Source organism: Heterodontus francisci, chromosome 27 (genome assembly GCF_036365525.1).
Source record: "Heterodontus francisci isolate sHetFra1 chromosome 27, sHetFra1.hap1, whole genome shotgun sequence".
NCBI lineage: Eukaryota > Metazoa > Chordata > Chondrichthyes > Heterodontiformes > Heterodontidae > Heterodontus > Heterodontus francisci.
In genome coordinates this window covers 29,755,424-29,775,405 of record NC_090397.1, presented here as the reverse complement: position 1 = coordinate 29,775,405, position 19,982 = coordinate 29,755,424, and the positions used below count along the sequence as shown (strand labels likewise).

Below are 19,982 nucleotides of genomic sequence, written 5' to 3'. Positions count from 1 at the left end.
ATCACCCATTTATACTAATTCTACACTAATCCCATATTCCTACCACATCCCCACCTGTCCCTATATTTCCCTACCATCTACCTATACTAGGGGCAATTTATAATGGCCAATTAACCTATCAACCTGCAAGTCTTTTGGCATGTGGGAGGAAACCGGAGCACCCGGAGGAAACCCACGCAGACACAGGGAGAACTTGCAAACTCCACACAGGCAGTACCCAGAATTGAACCCGGGTCGCTGGAGCTGTGAGGCTGCGGTGCTAACCACTGCGCCACTGTGCCGCCCTATATAAGTGACGAAGGTTGTCTCTCGAGTTACGTAAGCCGTATCTCAGCGTCTGATAAACATGGTTTCGTATTTGTTTCTGTTAAGCAGTATGTGTATGCATCTAGATTGTAAATATTGTGGGTTGAGTTTTCGCTATTCTGCCTGGTGGAAACAGGCTGATATTAGCTCAGATAAGGTGGGGATGGGGGAGGCGTGGGTGGAGGGCAAAGACCTACTGCTCTGCTGCCACTGCTGCGGTCCCTTCATTTGTGTGGGGTGGGGAGGAGCAGGAGTACCTCTCTCACCTGCATAAACCCAGCCTGTGCTGTTGCCGCTTCTGCTCCCCCTCTTCCATTGATGGGGGGGCCCTTCCCGTCTCCCATTGCTGTCCTCTCCCCTCTCCCATTGATGGGGGCCTTCTCCCCATCTCCCATTGATGGGGGCCCTCTCCCCGTCTCCCATTGATGGGTGCCCTATTCCCTCTTCCATTGATGGGTAGCCCTGCCCCCTCCCATTGATGGGGGAGCCATTCCCCCCTCCCATTGATGGGGGGCCCGCCCCTCTCCATTTGATGGGGGACCCTTAGCCCCTCCCATTGATGGGGTGCCCCTGCCCCATGATATTACACAGGCCCAGTTCTTGCAGGCTGTCCAGGTTTGCTTGTTTTCGACCTGGCCTTCTGGCACATTCTGCTGGCCAGTCATCTGTATACTGCGCTACAGGAAAATCCTCCCCTGTGTTTCTAATTTTGAAAAGGAGAAACTTTGCTTTACTTATTGTACATTGATATGTCATCAGTCTGCAAAATGCATTATTTGTTGTAACAGCACCTTCAGGTCAGGTGTATATATGTGTGTGTGTGTAGAGAGAGGGGTGAGCAGTCTGAGTGTTAGATCATAGTTTATTTATTTTTTGGGTATAATGATTTTTCTGGAGGCAGATCTCAGTGTTTGAGCTCTGTGCAACATCTGAGCTGACTCAAGTTGCAACTGTCTTTTTTTTTGGATTTCTTTCAGTTATGATTCTCAGCAGAATGCTGTAACACTGCAAGAAATTATAATTCCAACCACAACATTGCACTGCAGCAACATTTGCTGCAATGACACAATAACATTGCATGTTATTCAGTTCATTAAATCTTCACGTTGATTTCTGTTCAGTGGTTTAGCATACTATCCTTTAGCTTATGAGCTTCAGTTCACTCAAACTCTAATGGTTGGGATGAAAGTCTTGGCCAGTATTTAACATTCCACATGGACGAGTTTTGGCTGTCTCAATCTAGTTCCCAGTGGACAGTCACCTACACCACAAAACAGCCCAATTATTCAGTAATTGGCAACCTGTCTTGGAGAGCTCCTGTGGAAATATACTGGTGCAGTGGGTTAATACACCTGGCGTGAGAGTTAATCTATAACAAACTGTGCTACACCCGACCTGGAGTGCTTGATGCAGATACTGGGGGCAGGATTTTCCCTGCAGGCTTCTGAACCCTGCCATCAGGCTGAACTGTGGGTCAGATGCCCACATTGTGTGGGAAACAGTTTGGTAGGGGGGGTGGGGGGGTTGATGGGGGTGGGGCCCTCTACTGGGCAGCTGCTGCAGCACCCAGGCAGACAGGGAGGGCCTCCCTGCCTTCCTGGAGTGCTGCCGTGCCCCCCACCACAACCCTGGTCTGCCTTTGTAATTGCTTTTATTTAAGTTTAAGACATTAATTTCAGACCCAAATTTCCCACCTTCACTAGTTACAGTTTGCCAACCTAAAAATGACCCATTTACCCCAGCTCTGTTTCCTGTTAGTTAGCCAATCCCCTAATCATGCAAAAATATTACCCCCAACACCATGAGCTCTTGTCTTGTTCAGTAACCTTTTATGTGGCACCTTATCCAATGCCTTTTGGAAATCCAAACGCAGTACATCTCCTGGTTTCCCTTTATCCACTCTGCTTGTTACATCTTCAAAGAACTCTAATATACTTGTTAAACACGATTTCATTTTCATAAAGCCATGTTGACTCTGCTTAATTGCATTATGATTTTCTAAATGTCCTGCTACTACTTCCTTAATGATGGATTCCAGAATTTCCCCAATGACAGAAATATAGGCTAAGTGGCCTATAGTTTCCTGCTTTCTGTCTCTCTCCTTTCCTGAATACACTTGTGGTTTTCCAATCCACTGGGATCTTTCCACAATCTGGGAAATTTTGGAAGATGGCAACCAAAGCATCCACTATCTCCGCAGCCACTTCTTTTAAGACCCAAGGATGTAAGCTATCAGGTCCAAGGGACTTATTAGCCTTCAGTCCCATTACTTTTCCTAGTACTTTTTCTCTCATGTTAGTGATTGTTTTAAGTTCCTCCCTCCCTGGTTTTCCACTATTATTGGGATTTTTTTGTGTCTCCTACTGTCTAGACAGATACAAAATACTTTTTTTATTATTTGGTCATGGGATGTGGGCATCGCTGGCTCTGCCAGCATTTATTGCCCATCCCTATTTGCCCTTGAGAAGGTGGTGGTGAGCTGTTGCCTTGAACCGCTGCAGTCCATGTGGGGTAGGTACACCCACAGTGCTGTTAGGAAGGGAGTTCCAGAATTTGGACCCAGTTACAGTGAAGGACTGGCGATATAGTTCCAAGTCAGGATGGAGTGTGGCTTGGAAGGGAACTTATAGATGTTGGTGTTCCCATGCATCTGTTGCCCGTGTCCTTCTAGGTGGTAGAGGTCGCGGGTTTGGAAGGTGCTGTCTGAGGAGCCTTGGTGTGATGCTACTGTGCATCTTGTTGATGGTACACACTGCTGCTACTGTGCGTCCGTGGTGGAGGGATTGAATGTTTGTGGGTGGGGTACCAATCTAGAGGGCTGCTTTGTCCTGGATGATGTTGAGCTTCTTGAGTGTTGTTGGAGTTGCAACCATCCAGGCAAGTGGCGAGTATTCCATCACACTCCTGACTTGTGCCTTGTAGATGGTGGACAGGCTTTAGGGAGTCAAGAGGTGAGTTACCTGCCGCAGGATTCCAAGCCTCTGACTTGCTCTTGTAGCCATGATATTTATATGGCTACTCCAGTTCAGTTTCTGGTCAATGGTAGCCCTGAGGATGTTGATAGTGGGGGTTTCAGCGATCGTAACGCCACTGAATGTCATGGGGAGATGGTTAGATTCTCTCTTGTTGGGGATGGCCATTGCCTGGCACTTGTGTGGTGCGAATGTTACTTGCCACTTATCATCCCAAGCCTCGATATTGTCCAGGCCTTGCTGCATTTCTACACGGACTGTTTCAGTATCTGAGGACTGACTTGTTCATTTCTGCCATTTCCTTGTTCCCGTTATTAATTCCCCAGTCTCATCCTCTAAGAGACCAACGTTTACTTTAGCTATTCTCTTTTTAATATATTTGTAGAAGCTTACTGTCTGTTTTTATAGTTCTTGCTAGTTTACCCTCATATTCTAATTTTTTTTTTTATCCTTTTCTAGTTTCTAAAATTTTTCCAATTTTCTGGTTTACCGCTAAATCTTCACAGATTTGAACACCTTTTCTTTCAATTTGATACCATCCTTAACTTCCTTAGTTACCCGCAGGTGGTTCATCCTTCTCGGAGTATTTTTTTCTCAATTGAACATATCTTTGATGAGAGTTATGAAATATCTCCTTAAATCACCTGGACTGAGATGAGGAGAAATTTCTCCACTCAAAGGGTTGGTTGACAGTGTTCGGTGCAGGGCCTCAACTATTTACAATTTATATTAATGACTTGGATAAAGGGTCGGAGAGTATTGTAACTAAATTTGCTGCCGATATAAAGATAGGTGAGAAAGCAAGTTGTGAGGAGGACACAGAGGGCTGGGTCTTGCTCTCCCTCAGGCATCAGGTTCTGTGGTGGGGGGACCTGAAGATGGGTCCGGATGAGGCCCGCCATGGACATCAGCGACTGGAGGGTCGGGCCCGATCCTGCCGGCGGCAGTGGGGCTCCGTGGTGGCCCCCCTGCTGTTGGGTGAAGGGACCTCAATTAAAATATTCAAACAATAAAATGAATACATTTATATAGATTTACCTGCGATCTTGAGGGCCCGCTGCAATCCTCAGCGTGGTGGCCGGCACTCCTGCGCCTTCAAATTCCCGTCTGGGGAAGCACGGCGACACACTGGTGGTGAGGGGGCACGAGGTAAGATTTTCAGTGTGGGGGGAAGGGTATGGGGTCAAAAATACCTAATGGGTGTAGGGGATGGTGGGAGGGGTTGAACTTTAAACTTGGTGCAGTTTGTGGAGGGGTGGCGGGAAGGTCAGATGTACAAGCTAAGTGTTTTGGGGGGGGAAAAAGGCAAATAGTTAATGTAATTGTTATTGGGGGGGTGGGAAAGGGGCATTTATAAATGTATTTATTTAATTTTGGGGGGTGTTGGGTTACTTCTTTAAAAATTTAAAGGGGGTTGGAGTAAAACGTAGGGAAGTCTTGCTACAAATGTACAAGGCGTTGGTGAGACCGCACCTAGAATACTGTGTACAGTTCTGGTCTCCATATTGAAGGAGGGATATACTTGCATTGGAGGCAATTCAGAGAAGGTTCACCAGGCTGATTCCTGGGATGAGGGGGTTGTCTTATGAGGAAGGGTTGAGCAGGTTGTTCCAATGCTTATTGGAGTTTAGAAAAATGAGAGGTGATCTTATTGAAACATATGATTGAGAGAGAGCTTGACAGGGTAGATGCTGAGAGGATGTATCCCCTCGTGGGGAATCTAGATCTGAGGGCATAGTTTTAGAACAAGGGGTCTCCCATTTAAGACAGAGAAGAGGAGGAATTTCTCAGAAGGTCATGAATCTTTGGAATTCTCTACCCCAGAGAGCAGTGGAGGCTGGGTCACTGAATATATTCAAGGCTGAGTAAGACAGATTTTTGATCTACAAGGGAGTCGAGGGTTATGGGGGCTGACAGGAAAGTGAAGATGAGGCCACAATCAGATCAGCCGTGATCTTATTGAATGGCAGAGCGGGCTCGAGGGGCCGAATGGCCAACTCCTGCTCCCTTTGGGGAAAAAACCCTATCGCAGACCCAAAGCTTGTAATATCCATTTGTGAAGAAAAACTTTCATTTAAAAGAGCACACGGAAGAAATCTCATTCTGAGCAATTTTTTTTTTAAAAAAGCAAATGGTAGGAGAAAATGAAACAATACCTTTTTGGTAGTTTTTTAATGTGGGACTGTGAAGTGGAGTTGGGATTTGGGGTCCACTTTTTGTGTTGTTGTGCCCTTAAAATATTGAGAACGTATGTCATGATGTAACAAAAAAATAAGAAATCCTTCACTGTTATGAAGATTAACATCCTTGAGTGTGTTCTAAGGCACTAATACTTCTACGTTTTTTGTTGATGTTGGTAACCTGCTTGTGGTTTGTAGTTGAGGTTTATAATGTTGTCTCAACTCTGTTTCGTTTCTTTCGGCCACACTGCAGCCCGTGCATCATCTTTATATTGCACCGAAAATATTTGCACCCACTTGTATGAGCTCATTCTAAAATGCTGGTAGCAGTTTCAAAGTGGCTATGCAATGGTGAAATGGTTTTGAATGAATCATTTATTGGGCCTGTTTAAAAGGTTAGACAATTTGTCATATATAATCTTCAATCAAAATACATATATTAAGCTGTAGTTAATATAAGATTTCTCTTACTTTTTCATGAAGAAATATAAATTCGCAATGACATTTCAGAGGGCATTGGGTTGGGACTTCGAATTCTTTATTTCATGGATTACAGTAAATTTTGGACATTTATATGCCACTGATGGCCTTGTTCTGTTTTTTTTTTATTATTTATGTACATTGTATTAGATCTTGTCTCTCAGGAGTTTGTTACTTTTTGCATATTGTACATATTGTGTGGTAGTTCCATATGAGCTGTTAACTTGACTAAACATTTTGTCTGCTTTGTCTCGTTATTTCTAGTTTTATTTCAACTTTGATAGCAACAAATTCATCATCATTAATGCTTTTGTTAATTATTTACTTGTTCATTATATGTATATAATAACCAGTTAATAATTCCATGGTAAGCCCTAAGAAAGTAACTAGATTTGAAAAATGCCTGGTCATTAAAACTTTGGCCAGTAGACATGTAAGCTTGGAGTCTGGTGCCTGTGTCCAGGGCATCTGTTTACATTGTATTTGCCAAACTAAGAGATGCAGCTTTGTTAGCTGTCGAGTACGTAAGGACCTGTTTACTAAGTAGTGTGGACATTGTATCCTAGAATCCACATCCATCAGTAGTTTTAAAGGTTGCAGTTCCTCTCCATTATTCAAGAAAGAACACAGGAAATCCTGCTTATGATTAGTGCCCCTTTAGAACACTGAAGTTGACCTGACTCAATTTCGCAACAGATCCTTTGTTAATTGTTTACCGGGTGACATTCATTTTGCAGGACAGTGAATCATGACACCGAAAACGCAAGATACACATTTTAAGAATTATCTTTGAGTTACATGCGCTGAAAACTGCTGCACATTTTAAAGGCAATGCTCTTTGTTGTATTCTGCTGCTTGTTGGAATTGCATTTTGGACTTGATGGCTCTACGGAATTGATTCTGACCTGAAAATCTCATATTACTATATTTTATCTTGAATCTGGTCAGAAGGCTTATGTATATTATGGAAAGAATAATTTACATCTATTCAGAGAAAATTGTAAATTAAATGGTAACAGATTATTATTTCTGAATCCCAGTGCTACTAGGATCTGTGAAAAAACTTCAAATTAGAAATATGTTGGACTTAAGAGGAACGTTTCCTCATATGGACAATGTTCTATTCCCAAATGCAGTAAAGAGTATAGAGGGACAAAGACCCATTGCACCAGGTCTCCTGCCTCACTATGCAACATCAGGTTGCCTTGTAACCTGATGGCTCGTACTGAGTCTGTACCTGGATTAGGTCCAAGCCCAAATAAGAATGATGGGAGAGGACGTTCCTCATCTCCTGCTTCACTTTCCTTCTTGACCAACCATTGGGTCGAGGTGTGCTATAAGAAAGCAGGTGTTCGGGCTTTCACTGGGACTTCTGCAGGTCTGTGGTGGTTTGGTGGGGAGGGGGGAGTTCTGAAGAAAGGTCACAGACCTGAAATGTTAACTCTTCTCTATCTACAGATACTGCCTGACCTGCTGAGTATTTCCAGCACTTTCTGTTTTTATTTCAGATTTCCAGCATCTCCTGTATTTTGGCTTTTATTTTCGAAAGATATATCCTCTTTGATTACTTCGACATTTTTGCACTTTCCCTATAACTGAAATTTAAATCCAAACACTTCTTTGAAATAATTTTGGATGTGTGTTAAATTATTTATTTTCCTGTTGCATGCTTTTATTTCAATATTTTTCAGTAATATATCTTGCAATAAAAATAGTTTTACTTCATCACTTTCGTTATTTGAAAAATTCATTTTTGATGACCACTTTGTAATTGTCTTTCCTTTTCCCACTCTTAACTCGAACAGAACAATGAGAATGAAACCGCACTGCACTGTGCAGCACAGTATGGACATTCAGACGTGGTTGCCGTCCTCATAGAGGAATTGACTGACCCCACTATAAGGAATAACAAGTTTGAAACCCCTCTTGACTTGGCTGCACTCTATGGTCGCCTGCAGGTGGTCAAGATGTTGATAAATGCGCATCCAAATTTGATGAGCTGCAATACCAAACAACATACTCCTCTGCATCTCGCTGCACGCAATGGACACAAAGCTGTGGTCCGGGTCTTGCTGGAGGCCGGCATGGAAGTGAACTGCCAGGTGGGTGATATTGTAGTTTACCATGGACTGATTGTAGAAATCATAGAACAAAACAGCACAGAAGGAGACCATTCAGCCAACAGTGCCTGTGCTAGCTCTCTGAAAGAGCTATCCAGTTAGTCCCACTGCTCTGCTCTCAGTACAGCCCTGCAAATTTATTGTTTCAACTCTAAATAATTGGTGGGTTTTGAGCACTATTCAGCAATAGGGAGCGGTCCTTATGAAAAAAGCAGTTACGAAATCCCAGACATGCAGCAAATTCTCTGAAGTATTTTTGACTGTTCTTGACTTTCATGCTGGCAGTCATAGATATTGTTCTACTTCTGGATTTGATAGTTTCTGATAAGTTTAAGCTGGCATGAAGTGATTTAAAAAAAAAATGTTATCAATCATTTTTTGTAAACTGCGCTCAAGTGTTAAATTAAACACTGCATGACTTTAACAGGATTATTATGGTGTTTCAGGATAACCGATTTTTAATTTATTTGCATGCATCAAAGTTTCAAATGAAATATTTGTCATTTTCGATCTCTCTATAATTTCTGTTATGTACAGGGTTTAAACAATGGATGGGCAATCTGTTAAGTAAAAACAATGCTGTGGTATTTCTACAGTTTGTCCAGAAATTGAGCAAATTATATACCTCTTGTGTGAAATCGTGAACACTGCAAGATACTATGAAATGCTGTCAACTCCAGCCTATGTAACACAGACTTTGAAAATACTGCACTATACATTTATATCTTTATTCATTGGGTATTACCTGATGGAAAAAATGACAACTCTGTAAATTAAAGAAGTGAATTATGTGCTTGGAAACAAAACGACCTCATAATGTTGCATGGTTTGATTATCTGCAAGGTCTCCATTAGCAGCACACACAAGGTTTTTTCCAGTTAAATTCCTGGAAATGGTGTGCCATGAGAGATTTCCTTCAATTCCTAATCATTCAAGGAAACAAGACAGGAAGAACCTTGCTGAATAAGGCGAGGCTTATACATCCTGTGCATCCATTTTGTACAAAAGGCAACACTTCGAACTGCTGGTAAAAGCTTTCTGTGGTTTGGCCCTCGATTAAACAGTTATCTCGTTAACCACTTTTGTTTAAAAAAGGTATAGATAATTCTACTGATATGCATTAAGCTCTGAAAAGACTGAATAAACAAAACCACAAAGGAGTGCACTGAGCTACAAAATACTCCAAGCACATTCATTTTCAGACTCTGTTCACTTACTTATTGTGGCAAGTTTTAAGACAGCAACACTATCTGATTTGTGCAACCAGTCTGGAGATGCCGAAGGAGCAAAAGGTAATGCTTTTGGTCAAAACTAGCATTGGTGTGTTTCATGCACTGACATTACTTTTGCAATCAAGGCTGAATGTTTATGGAAATAGTAGAATATGAACAAAATATGTGCTTAAACTCTAGAATACCTTTAAATGTGTTTTTTAGTAGAGTTCAATGTTGTAAAAGTGAGACTGATGAATAATAACTTGTTCTATTTATTAAAATTTCTGTATGTTATCGATTCTGTGGTGTGGAGTGCGGTGTTACAAATTATCCACATGTGTGCTTTGTAGACTGAGAAGGGTAGTGCCCTGCATGAAGCTGCCTTGTTTGGAAAGCTGGATGTTGTCCGAATTCTACTGGAAGCGGGTAAGATTTCATTACCTCCCTTGTTATGCTTATATTTTCCACTAGAATTTCCTTTTGGCAGTTTAAAATCATATGGCGAAAATATAGCTTTTTTTTACATAACCGTGATTGAAATTTACAGGGGTATATCAGTTTATTTTAAATAAAAACGTTCAGCTTTCTATTTTTTTAATTGAACATGTAAGTAATTAGAAGCATTTAGCAACATCCATTGTTGTTACTTCAAATGATAGTGGTCCTTTTCTTATTTGTTACACGTGATGCGTTGGATATTGCATTAAACTTAATCTGATGCTCCTTTTCTGCTGATTATAGCTGCTTGAGTGCCAATATTTCTTAATTCCTGTGAAAAATACATTATTCTATATGGGTTAATGCCCTTGATAAAAACACAGTCATTAACGCATTCATTACTGATATCACACGGTGTGGATTTAACACCCATATACTTAAGGATAGTTATGTGAAGAGTGTGTCAGTTTGCTCTTTTGTTGAAAGACCTTTATCTTATTTTGACTTTAGGCCATAATATTGTGTAGTACAAAATTATATATCATATATCAAGCACAATAGATTTTGAAAACTTGTGTGATGTACAATTTTATTTATAAAATGGGTTTCTAAACTGGCTGAGAGAATGTACTTTTAGTAAATGTATGGAACATTAGAACTGATAGCTCTGGCTGTTAATTTTGGTGAAGATTCCATTATTTTCAATGGTAAAACACCAGTGCAAAACCTTAAGTCTTGGGAAACAACTCTAAATTTCCAACAGCAACCCATGTAGAATAGAATTTAAAAGCAAAATACTGTGGATGCTGGAAATCTGAAATAAAAACAAGAAATGCTGGAACCACTCAGCAGGTCTGGCAGCATCTGTGGAAAGAGAAGCAGAGTTAACGTTTCGGGTCAGTGACCCTTCTTCGGAACTGTTGGTGTTTTGAATTACATTTTGGGGGTTTGTAGATAGTCCCATTGAAAAATGAAATCGCCCAACTCAAAATGGTACCTATTGTAATGTTGTACTAACATTGTCCAACCAATCTATATTGGAGGTAACAGTGAATCATAAAAGACAATATTAGATTAACATGTTATAAAACTATATGTACGAGAAAGGGGCCAGTCTCTGTGACACACTCAAACCTGGAGACAGAGGAGAAAATTTTCTGAGTCCTCACGATATGGTTGTGCTGCTTGTGATTTTCAGTCTATTGACGTTCAGAGATGGAAGACTGCACGCAGCGATGAGACACCCTGCATACAAGGCCATGCAAGTGATGTGGGGACTCAGAAAATGTTACTTAAGCTTGCACACTCTCTCTCTCTCTCTCTCTCTTGTGATTTTGTGGTTCTGGTTGCTTGATCCCTGTGGCACTATTATACATAAGAATCCATTGAAGGTGCAGGGCTAGTTGAGAAAGTGGTTAACAAAGCATATGGGATCTTGGGCTTAATAAATAGGAGCATGGAGTACCAAGAACAAGGAAGTTATGGTAAACCTGTATAAAACACTGGCTCGGCCTCAACTGGAGAATTGTGTCTAGTTCTGGGCACCACACTTTAGGAAGGATGTGAAGGCATTAGAAAGGGTATAGAAAAGATTCATGAGGAACTTCAGATACGTAGATAGGTTGGAGAAGCTGGGGCTGTTCTCCTTGGAGAAGAGAAGATTATGAGGAGATTTGATAGAGGTTTTCAAAATCATGAGGGGTCTGGACAGAGTAGATAGGGAGAAACTGTTCCCATTGGCTGAAGGATCCAGAACTAGAGGACACCGATTTAAGGTGATTGGAAAAAGAAGCAACAGTGACATGAAGAAAAACATTTTTACACTGTAAGTAGTTAGGATCTGGAATGCACTGCCTGAGAGTGTGGTGGAGGCAGATTCAATCAATGCCTTCAAAAGAGAACTGGATAATTATCTGAGGAGAAAAGGTTTGCAGAGCTATGGGGTAAAAGTAGGGGAGTGGAACTAGATGAGGTTCTCCTGCAGAGAGCCAGCACAGACGTGATGTGCCAAATGGCCTCCTTCTGTGCTGTAACCATTCTATGAGCTCCACAGTTGATAAGATCAACACTAGACTGGAATGAAACAGGGAAGGATATTCTCTTGTTAGGAATTCATGCCATTGCAATAAACCCCAGAATATAAACAAGTACAGACCAATTTGTGAAAAAATATGAAAGATGGGTAAAGAAAGCATTCCACACTTGCATGATCAATGATTTAGTGAGACTAAAGACACTTTACCCGCAGAGTGGTTAACGGCCCTTAGGAAAGTTAGAGCATTTGACACTGAAGAACATCACCCTGAATAAACTAGTCCATGTTACAAATGGAAATGGATTCAGGCAAACAGAAAAAGGTAAAAAGGCATATCCACAGTGGAAGAATGTTCTGCGGAATAATTTCCAAAAATTCCCCAAATAATGTAAAACAACAAAAAAGGAAGAAAATTGCACCAAATGAGAATGGGAATAAAATCAAATCTGAGAAACACATTGCAATAGATCAAAGTAATCCAGTAATTGCACCCCAAGGATTAACAATGACATTCATACTAACTGTCAGTATTTTAAGCTGAAAGACAGCATTTCAACTAATACAGCAACTAGTTTGAGTTTCACAGGAAAACTTGGTTTTGTCAGCTCAGTTTAAAAGTTGACAATATTCACCAATTAGATCAATTTGATAACAGAACTGAGATGTGTCAAAACCAGTCAAGTGAGTTTGATAGTGGGACAGGAGCATGTTAAAATTAATCAATCCAAAATGATTTTCTTCATTTTTGGATGCACATGAGAAGTTTTGAAATAAGCTGATGGCTTTGAGAGCTACAGATTTAAGTTAACTTAAGTTGCAATTTTAACTTGGGGTAGGATTTACAGGGGGTGGGTGAACACTGACAACTCTCTCCCTGACCTCGGCAGCATAAGACCAAGGTAATTTTAACTCCTGGGCTTCATCTGCATGCTGCCATTAGCCATCCATCCTTTAATGGGTGGGCAGTGGCAGCTAGTAGGCAATTAGGAGTGGTTTTAGGCTGCACAATAGGAAGGCTAACCGGTAGGAAGTCAAGCCATAGGGAAGGGGTTTATGGAGTGTCTTGCAGGAGGGAAGGGGGGATGCCTGGAACAGGGCTGGCCTCAACTTGTTCCTTCTGGTCTCAGATGGAAAGTAAAAAGACGTGCCTCAAATGCACTGTCTTGTCTGGAGCCTCTTACTGGCAGGCTTGCTGGCTTCATCTGGCAGGAACGTTACAGTGGTTTCTCACAGTTAAAATTGCAGTCAGGGCCTGATATTTGAACAAGGAGCCTGGCAGCTTTAGGCAACTGTCTTTGCTGCCTGCTCAGAAAAGCAGGTTAGAATTTAAGATGGCAGGACATCAGAAGCACCCCCGTTCGATTTTAAGCACGCACCTTGCTCAGGGGAAATTGGACACATAGGGTTAAAAATCATGCCTTTAGTGTTCAGGCGCACAAATAAGCTGTTAAAGTACAGGTATTAAAAACTTGATTTTCTTCAAGGCCAATTGCAGCCAATTTTTTGAGTTCAAAGAAGGACGTTCTGTGGTGTTGGGAATGTGTTTGTGTTTCAGTTTATCAACAAAGGCTGCAGTACTGTGCCTGTTTTACTAATGAGTTCCAACACGCAGTCAAGAACGCTTGTAGGTTTATTGACAATTAGCTACACCTTCATACTCATAGCCACACATTGGGATTACATAAGATGCAGGTGTGGAAGATACACACATTACAGCCAATTGAACTCAACCTGCCAGATGTCTCCCTTCTTCACCTACCAACCTATGGCTATGATTTTATCCCATTTAGACTATTCCAGCTGCACTACTTCAGAGGCACCTGCATTCTATAACTCTTTCCTCACTTTCGGTACTTAGCAAGATGTCGCTGGGTCTGCTAAATATTCTGATCTCAAAACTGCACATTAAGCATCAATTTTTGGGCTAGCAAGGCATAAAAAGAGAGTAGTTTCTTCAGTTGGGGTGATAAAATGACCTGGACCAGAAACAGGCTGTAGGCGACCTCTGGAAAGACATATTTTCAACCTTTTTTCAGTCTTTCACTTTTAGTATCTTCAACTACAGAAATAATCTTATAATTGAATACAGTGCGTAGAATTTTTTGTTGTAAAATAGTTTCCTTAACTATAACTGAATCTTCATCTTTAACAGCAGGAATGCATTAACTGACTGTATTTGAGCCTTCCTGTCACTGCGCTACTCTCAGTTTGGAAATAGAATGGGCTTGGAATGATGATGAACTTCACTAATTTCCCATATTTAGGACTTGATTACAATGTACGACTCGGCCTGTTTGTATGTGAATGCAGCACTGACTTTTGTTCTATCATTTTAATTGTTTTTTTCAGTTTGTTTATACATTTGTGATGAAGGTCTCTTTATTATCATTCGGTAACCTGGAAGGGAGCCTGTCTGCAGCATCTGCATTAGAGTGGTCAACACCACAGCAAAGTATGAGAAGTAACGTTAATAGAGGCAGTCAATCAGATGCACCTGAGAACACAAAATTCCTTGCTCCTACAAATCACGTTTTAGAACCATAGAAAAATTACGGCACAGAAGGAGGCCATTCAGCCTATTGTGTCTGCACTGGCTGAAAAATCTAGCTGCCCAATCTAATCCCACCTTCCAGCACCTGGTCCATTGCCTTGCAGGTTAAAGCACTTCAGGTGCCTTTTAAATGAGTTGAGGGTTTCTGCCTCCACCACCGTTCCTGGCAGTGAATTCCAGACACTCCCCACCCTCTGAGTGAAAATGTTTTCCCTCACGTCCCCTCTAATCCTTCTACCAATCTCCTTAAATCTGTGCCCCCTGGTAATTTACCTCTGCAGAGGAAACAGGTCCTTCCTGTCTACTCAATCTAGGCCCCTCATAATTTTGTTCAGCTCAGTTAAGTCACCCCTCAGTTTCCTCTGTTCTAAGGAAAACAACCCTAGCCTATTCAATCTTTCCACATAGCTGCAACCTTCAAGCCCTGGCAACATTCTTGTAAATCTCCTCTGCACTCTCTCCAGAGCAATTATGTCCTTTCCGTAATGTTTTGACCAGAACTGTACGCAGTACTCCAGCTGTGGCCTAACCAGCATTTTATCCAGTTCCAGCATCACATCCCTTTTGTACACTATACCTCAGCTAATAAAAGGAGAGCAATCCATATGCCTTCTTCACTCTGTCCACCTGTCCTGCTCCCTTCAGGGACCTGTGGACATGCAGTTCAAGGTCTCACTTCTTCTACCCCTCTCAATATCTTCCCGTTCATTGTGTATTCCCTCGCTTTATTTGTCCTCCCCAACTGCATTACCTCACACTTCTCTGGATTGAATTCAATTTGCCACTTTTCTGCCCACTCAACCAAACCGTTGATATCATTCTGAAGTCCACGACTTTCCTCCTCACGATTAACTACAAGGCCAATTTTTGTGTCATCAAATTTCCCAATCATGCCTCCCACATTTAAGTCCAAATCATTAATATATACCACAAACAACAAGGGACCCAACACTGAGTCCTGTGGAACGCCACTGGAAACAGCTTTCCATTCGCAAAAACGTCCGTCGACTATTGCCCTTTGTTTCCTGTCCCTGAACCAAATTTGGATCCAACCTGCCACCTTCCCCTGTATCCCATGGGCTTTCGTTTTACTGACCAGTCTGCCACATGGGACCTTGTCAAATGCCGTACATTTAAGGGGATATTTCAGAATACACAGAATTGATACATTCCAACGAGAAAGAAAACTTCCAAGGGCAGGTCCCACCATCTGTGATTAACTAAAGTTAGAGATAGTATCAAACGTAAAGAAAAAGCATAATTATGCAAAGACGGGTGGCAGGTCAGAAGATTGCCACTTATCAGGCCAAGCCTGAATGTTGCCCAGGTCTTGCTGCATGTGGGTATGGATTGCTTCAGTATCTGAAGAGTTGCAAATGGTACTGAACACTGTGCAGTCTTCAGTGAACATCCCCACTTCTGACCTTATGATGGAGGGAAAGTCATTGATGAAGCCGCTGAATATGGTTGGAACTCGGACACAATGCTGAAGAACTCCTGTAGTGAAGTCCTGGAGCTGAAATGATTGGCCTCCAACAACCATAACCATCTTCCTTTGTGCTAGGTATGACTCCAACCAGCAAGAGTTTTCCTCCTGATTCCCATTGACTCCAATTTTGCTAGGGCTCCTAATGCCATATTCGGTCAAATGCTGCCTTGATGTCAAGGGCAATCATTCTCACCTCACCTCTGGAATTCAGCTCTTTGCTGCCTTTGTCCAAACATGGACTAATGACGAATGAAAATATAAAAAGCAGCAAAGAATGACTAAAAACTTAATGAGGGAAAAATTATAGTATGAGAGAAAACTGGCGAGAAATATAAAAACAGATAGTAAGATTTTCTATAGATATTTAAAAAAGAAAAGAGTTAACAAAGTGAGCATTGGTCCTATAGAAAGGACAGTTAGGGATAGGCAATAAATGCTGTCCTAGCCAGTGACACCCACATCCCATGAAAAAAAAGTGAGTCTGGGGAATTAATAAATGATAATTAGGAGCTGGCAGATGACTTGAACAGGTATTTTGCATCAGTCTTTACCATAGAGGATACAAGTAACAGCCCAGAAATAGCTGTAAATTAAGAAATATATGGGAGGGAGGAACTCAAAAAATTGTAATCACCAGGGAAGTGACATTGGAAAAATTGTTGGACTACGGGTTGACAAGTCCCTGGGTCCTGATGGACTTCATCCTAGGGTCTTAAAAGAAGTGGCTAGTGAGATAGTTGATGCGTTGGTTTTAATTTTCCAAATTTCTCTAGATTTGGGGAAGGTAACATGAGATTAGAAAATAGTCAATGGAACTCCTTTATTCAAAAAGGGAGGGAGACAGAAATCAGGAAACTGCAGGCCAGTAAGCTTAACATCTGTAATAGGGAAAATATTAGAAGCTATTATGAAAGACGTTATAGCAGGGCACTTAGAAAAATTCAAGGTAATCAGGCAGAGTCAAAATGGTTTTGTGAAAGAGAAATCAAGTTTAACCAATTTATTGGAGTTCTTTGAGGAAGTAACGTGCTGTGGATAAAGGGAAACCAGTGCCACATCAAAGTTTATTGTGAAAAATAAAAGCTCATGGTTTAGGGGGGGTAACATATTGTTATGGATAGAAGATTGGCTAGCTAACAAGAAACAGAGAGTAGGCATAAATGGGTCATTTTCCAGTTGGCAAGATGTAATGAGAGGTGTGCCACAGGGATCCGTGCTGGGGCCTCAACTTTTTACAATTTATATAAATGACTTGGATGAAGGGACCGAAGGTATGATTACTAAATTTGCTGATGGCACAAAGATAGGTAGCAATGTAAGTTGTGAAGAGGACATAAGGAGGCTACGAAGGGATATAAATAGGTTTAGTGAGTGGGCAAAGATCTGGCAAATGGGGTATAATGTGGGAAGATATGAAAATGTCCATTTTGGCAGGAAGATTAAAAAAGAATCATATTATCTAAATGGTGAGAGATTGTAGAGCTCCGATATGCAGATGGATCTGGATGTCCTAGTGCATGAATCGCAAAAGGTTAGTATGCAGGTACAGCAAATAGTTAGGAAAGCTAATAGAATGTTATAATTTATTGCAAGGGGAATTGAATACAAAAGTATGGAGGTTATGCTTCAGTTATACAGGACATTGGTGAGACCACATCTGGAATACTGTGTACAGTATTGGTCTCCTTATTTAAGGAAAGATGGAAATGTGTTGGAAGCAGTTCAGAGGAGTTTACTAGATTAGTACCTGAATTGGCAGCTTGCCTTATGAGGAGAGGTTGGACAGGCTAGGCTTGTATCTGTTGGAGTTTAGAAGAGTAAGAAGCGACTTGATTGAAACATATAAGATTCTGAAGAGTCTTGACAAGGTGGATGTGGAAAGGATGTTTGCCCTTGTGGGAGAATCTAGAACTAGGGGTCACTGTTTAAAAATAAAGGGTCACCCATTTAAGACAGAGATGAGGAGAAATTCTTTCTCTCAAAGGGTCGTGAGTCTTTGGAATTCTCTTCCTCAATATGCGGTGCAAGCAGAGTCTTTGAATATTTTTAATGCAGAGGTAGATAGATTCTTGATAAGCAAGGGGGCGAAAGGTTATTGGGGGTAGGTGGGAATGTGGAGTTGAGGTTACAATCAAATCAGCCATGATCTTGTTGAATGGCAGAGGAGACTCTAGGGGCCGGGTGGCCTACTCCTGCTGCTAATTCGTATATTCATATTTGCCACATATCAGCCCACCCGGAATGTTGCCCAGGTCTTGCTTCATGTGGGTACAGACTTCTTCAGTATCTGAGGAATTGCAAATGGTACTGAACACTGTGCAGTCATCATCACTTCTGACCTTATCATGGAGGGAAGGTCATTGATGAAGCCGATGAAGATGGTTGGAACTCGAACACAACGCTGAAGAACTCCTGTAGTGATGTCCTGGAGCAGAAATGATTGGCCTCCGACAACCAGAACCATCTTCCTTTGTGCTAGGTATGACTCCAACCAGAAAGAGTTTTCCCCGATTCCCATTGACTTCAGTTTTGCTGGGGCTCCTGATGCCATACTCAATCAAATGCTGCCTTGATGTCAAGGGCAGTCACTCTCACCTCACCTCTGGAATTCAGTTCTTTGCTGCTTTTGTCCAAACATGGACTAATGAGCTGAGTGGCCCTGGCGGAACCCAAACTGAATGTCGGTGAGCAGGTTATTGCTGAGTAAGTGCTGCTTAATAGCACTGTTGATGACACCTTCCATCACATTGCTAATGACTAAGAGCAGCCAGATTGGGCGGTAATTGGCTGGACTGGATTTGTCCTGCTTTTTGTGGACAGGACATACAGAGACAATTTTCTACATTGTCGGGTAGATGTCAACGTTGTAGGAAACAAAAGCACTAAAATAAAATCACTGAGAACATTTTTAACATAGAGCAAGTTAAAGATTGGGACATACATGGGGTGAGGGTAGAATCCAAAATATTCTGAAAAATCATTAAAAAAAAATTTTTTTTTAAAAAGCTTAAAATCTACTTTTTCTTTCTTTCTTTTGGGCCTCCTTATCTCGAGAGACAATGGATACGCGCCTGGAGGTGGTCAGTGGTTTGTGAAGCAGCGCCTGGAGTGGCTATAAAGGCCAATTCTGGAGTGACAGGCTCTTCCACAGGTGCTGCAGAGAAATTTGTTTGTTGGGGCTGTTGCACAGTTGGCTCTCCCCTTGCGCCTCTGTCTTTTTTCCTGCCAACTACTAAGTCTCTTCGACTCGCCACAATTTAGCCCTGTCTTTATGGCTGCCCGCCAGCTCTGGCGAATGCTGGCAACTGACTCCCACGACTTGTGATCAATGTCACACGATTTCATGTCGCGTTTGCAGACGTCTTTATAACGGAGACATGGACGGCCGGTGGGTCTGATACCAGTGGCGAGCTCGCTGTACAATGTGTCTTTGGGGATCCTGCCATCTTCCATGCGGCTCACATGGCCAAGCCATCTCAAGCGCCGCTGACTCAGTAGTGTGTATAAGCTGGGGGTGTTGGCCGCTTCAAGGACTTCTGTGTTGGAGATATAGTCCTGCCACCTGATGCCAAGTATTCTCCGAAGGCAGCGAAGATGGAATGAATTGAGACGTCGCTCTTGGCTGGCATACGTTGTCCAGGCCTCGCTGCCGTAGAGCAAGGTACTGAGGACACAGGCCTGATACACTCGGACTTTTGTGCTCCGTGTCAGTGCGCCATTTTCCCACACTCTCTTGGCCAGTCTGGACATAGCAGTGGAAGCCTTACCCATGCGCTTGTTGATTTCTGCATCTAGAGACAGGTTACTGGTGATAGTTGAGCCTAGGTAGGTGAACTCTTGAACCACTTCCAGAGCGTGGTCGCCAATATTGATGGATGGAGCATTTCTGACATCCTGCCCCATGATGTTCGTTTTCTTGAGGCTGATGGTTAGGCCAAATTCATTGCAGGCAGACGCAAACCTGTCGATGAGACTCTGCAGGCATTCTTCAGTGTGAGATGTTAAAGCAGCATCGTCAGCAAAGAGGAGTTCTCTGATGAGGACTTTCCGTACTTTGGACTTCGCTCTTAGACGGGCAAGGTTGAACAACCTGCCCCCTGATCTTGTGTGGAGGAAAATTCCTTCTTCAGAGGATTTGAACGCATGTGAAAGCAGCAGGGAGAAGAAAATCCCAAAAAGTGTGGGTGCGAGAACACA

General features: G+C 42.1%; 1 protein-coding gene across 17 annotated transcripts in view; it reads left to right on the top strand.

Annotated features, from left to right (window-relative positions):
- Positions 1-19,982, top strand: part of anks1b (ankyrin repeat and sterile alpha motif domain containing 1B) — an 831,451-nt gene that overhangs the window by 387,960 nt on the left and 423,509 nt on the right. For 16 of the 17 annotated variants that reach the window (XM_068059073.1, XM_068059064.1, XM_068059059.1 and 13 more), the window contains 2 exons: positions 7,744-8,040; positions 9,623-9,698. In XM_068059073.1, coding sequence (XP_067915174.1) covers positions 7,744-8,040; positions 9,623-9,698 — 373 coding nt within the window. Of the gene's footprint in view, positions 1-7,743; positions 8,041-9,073; positions 9,351-9,622; positions 9,699-19,982 lie in introns of those variants that run through there. The other variant, XM_068059071.1, reaches the window with a different exon arrangement.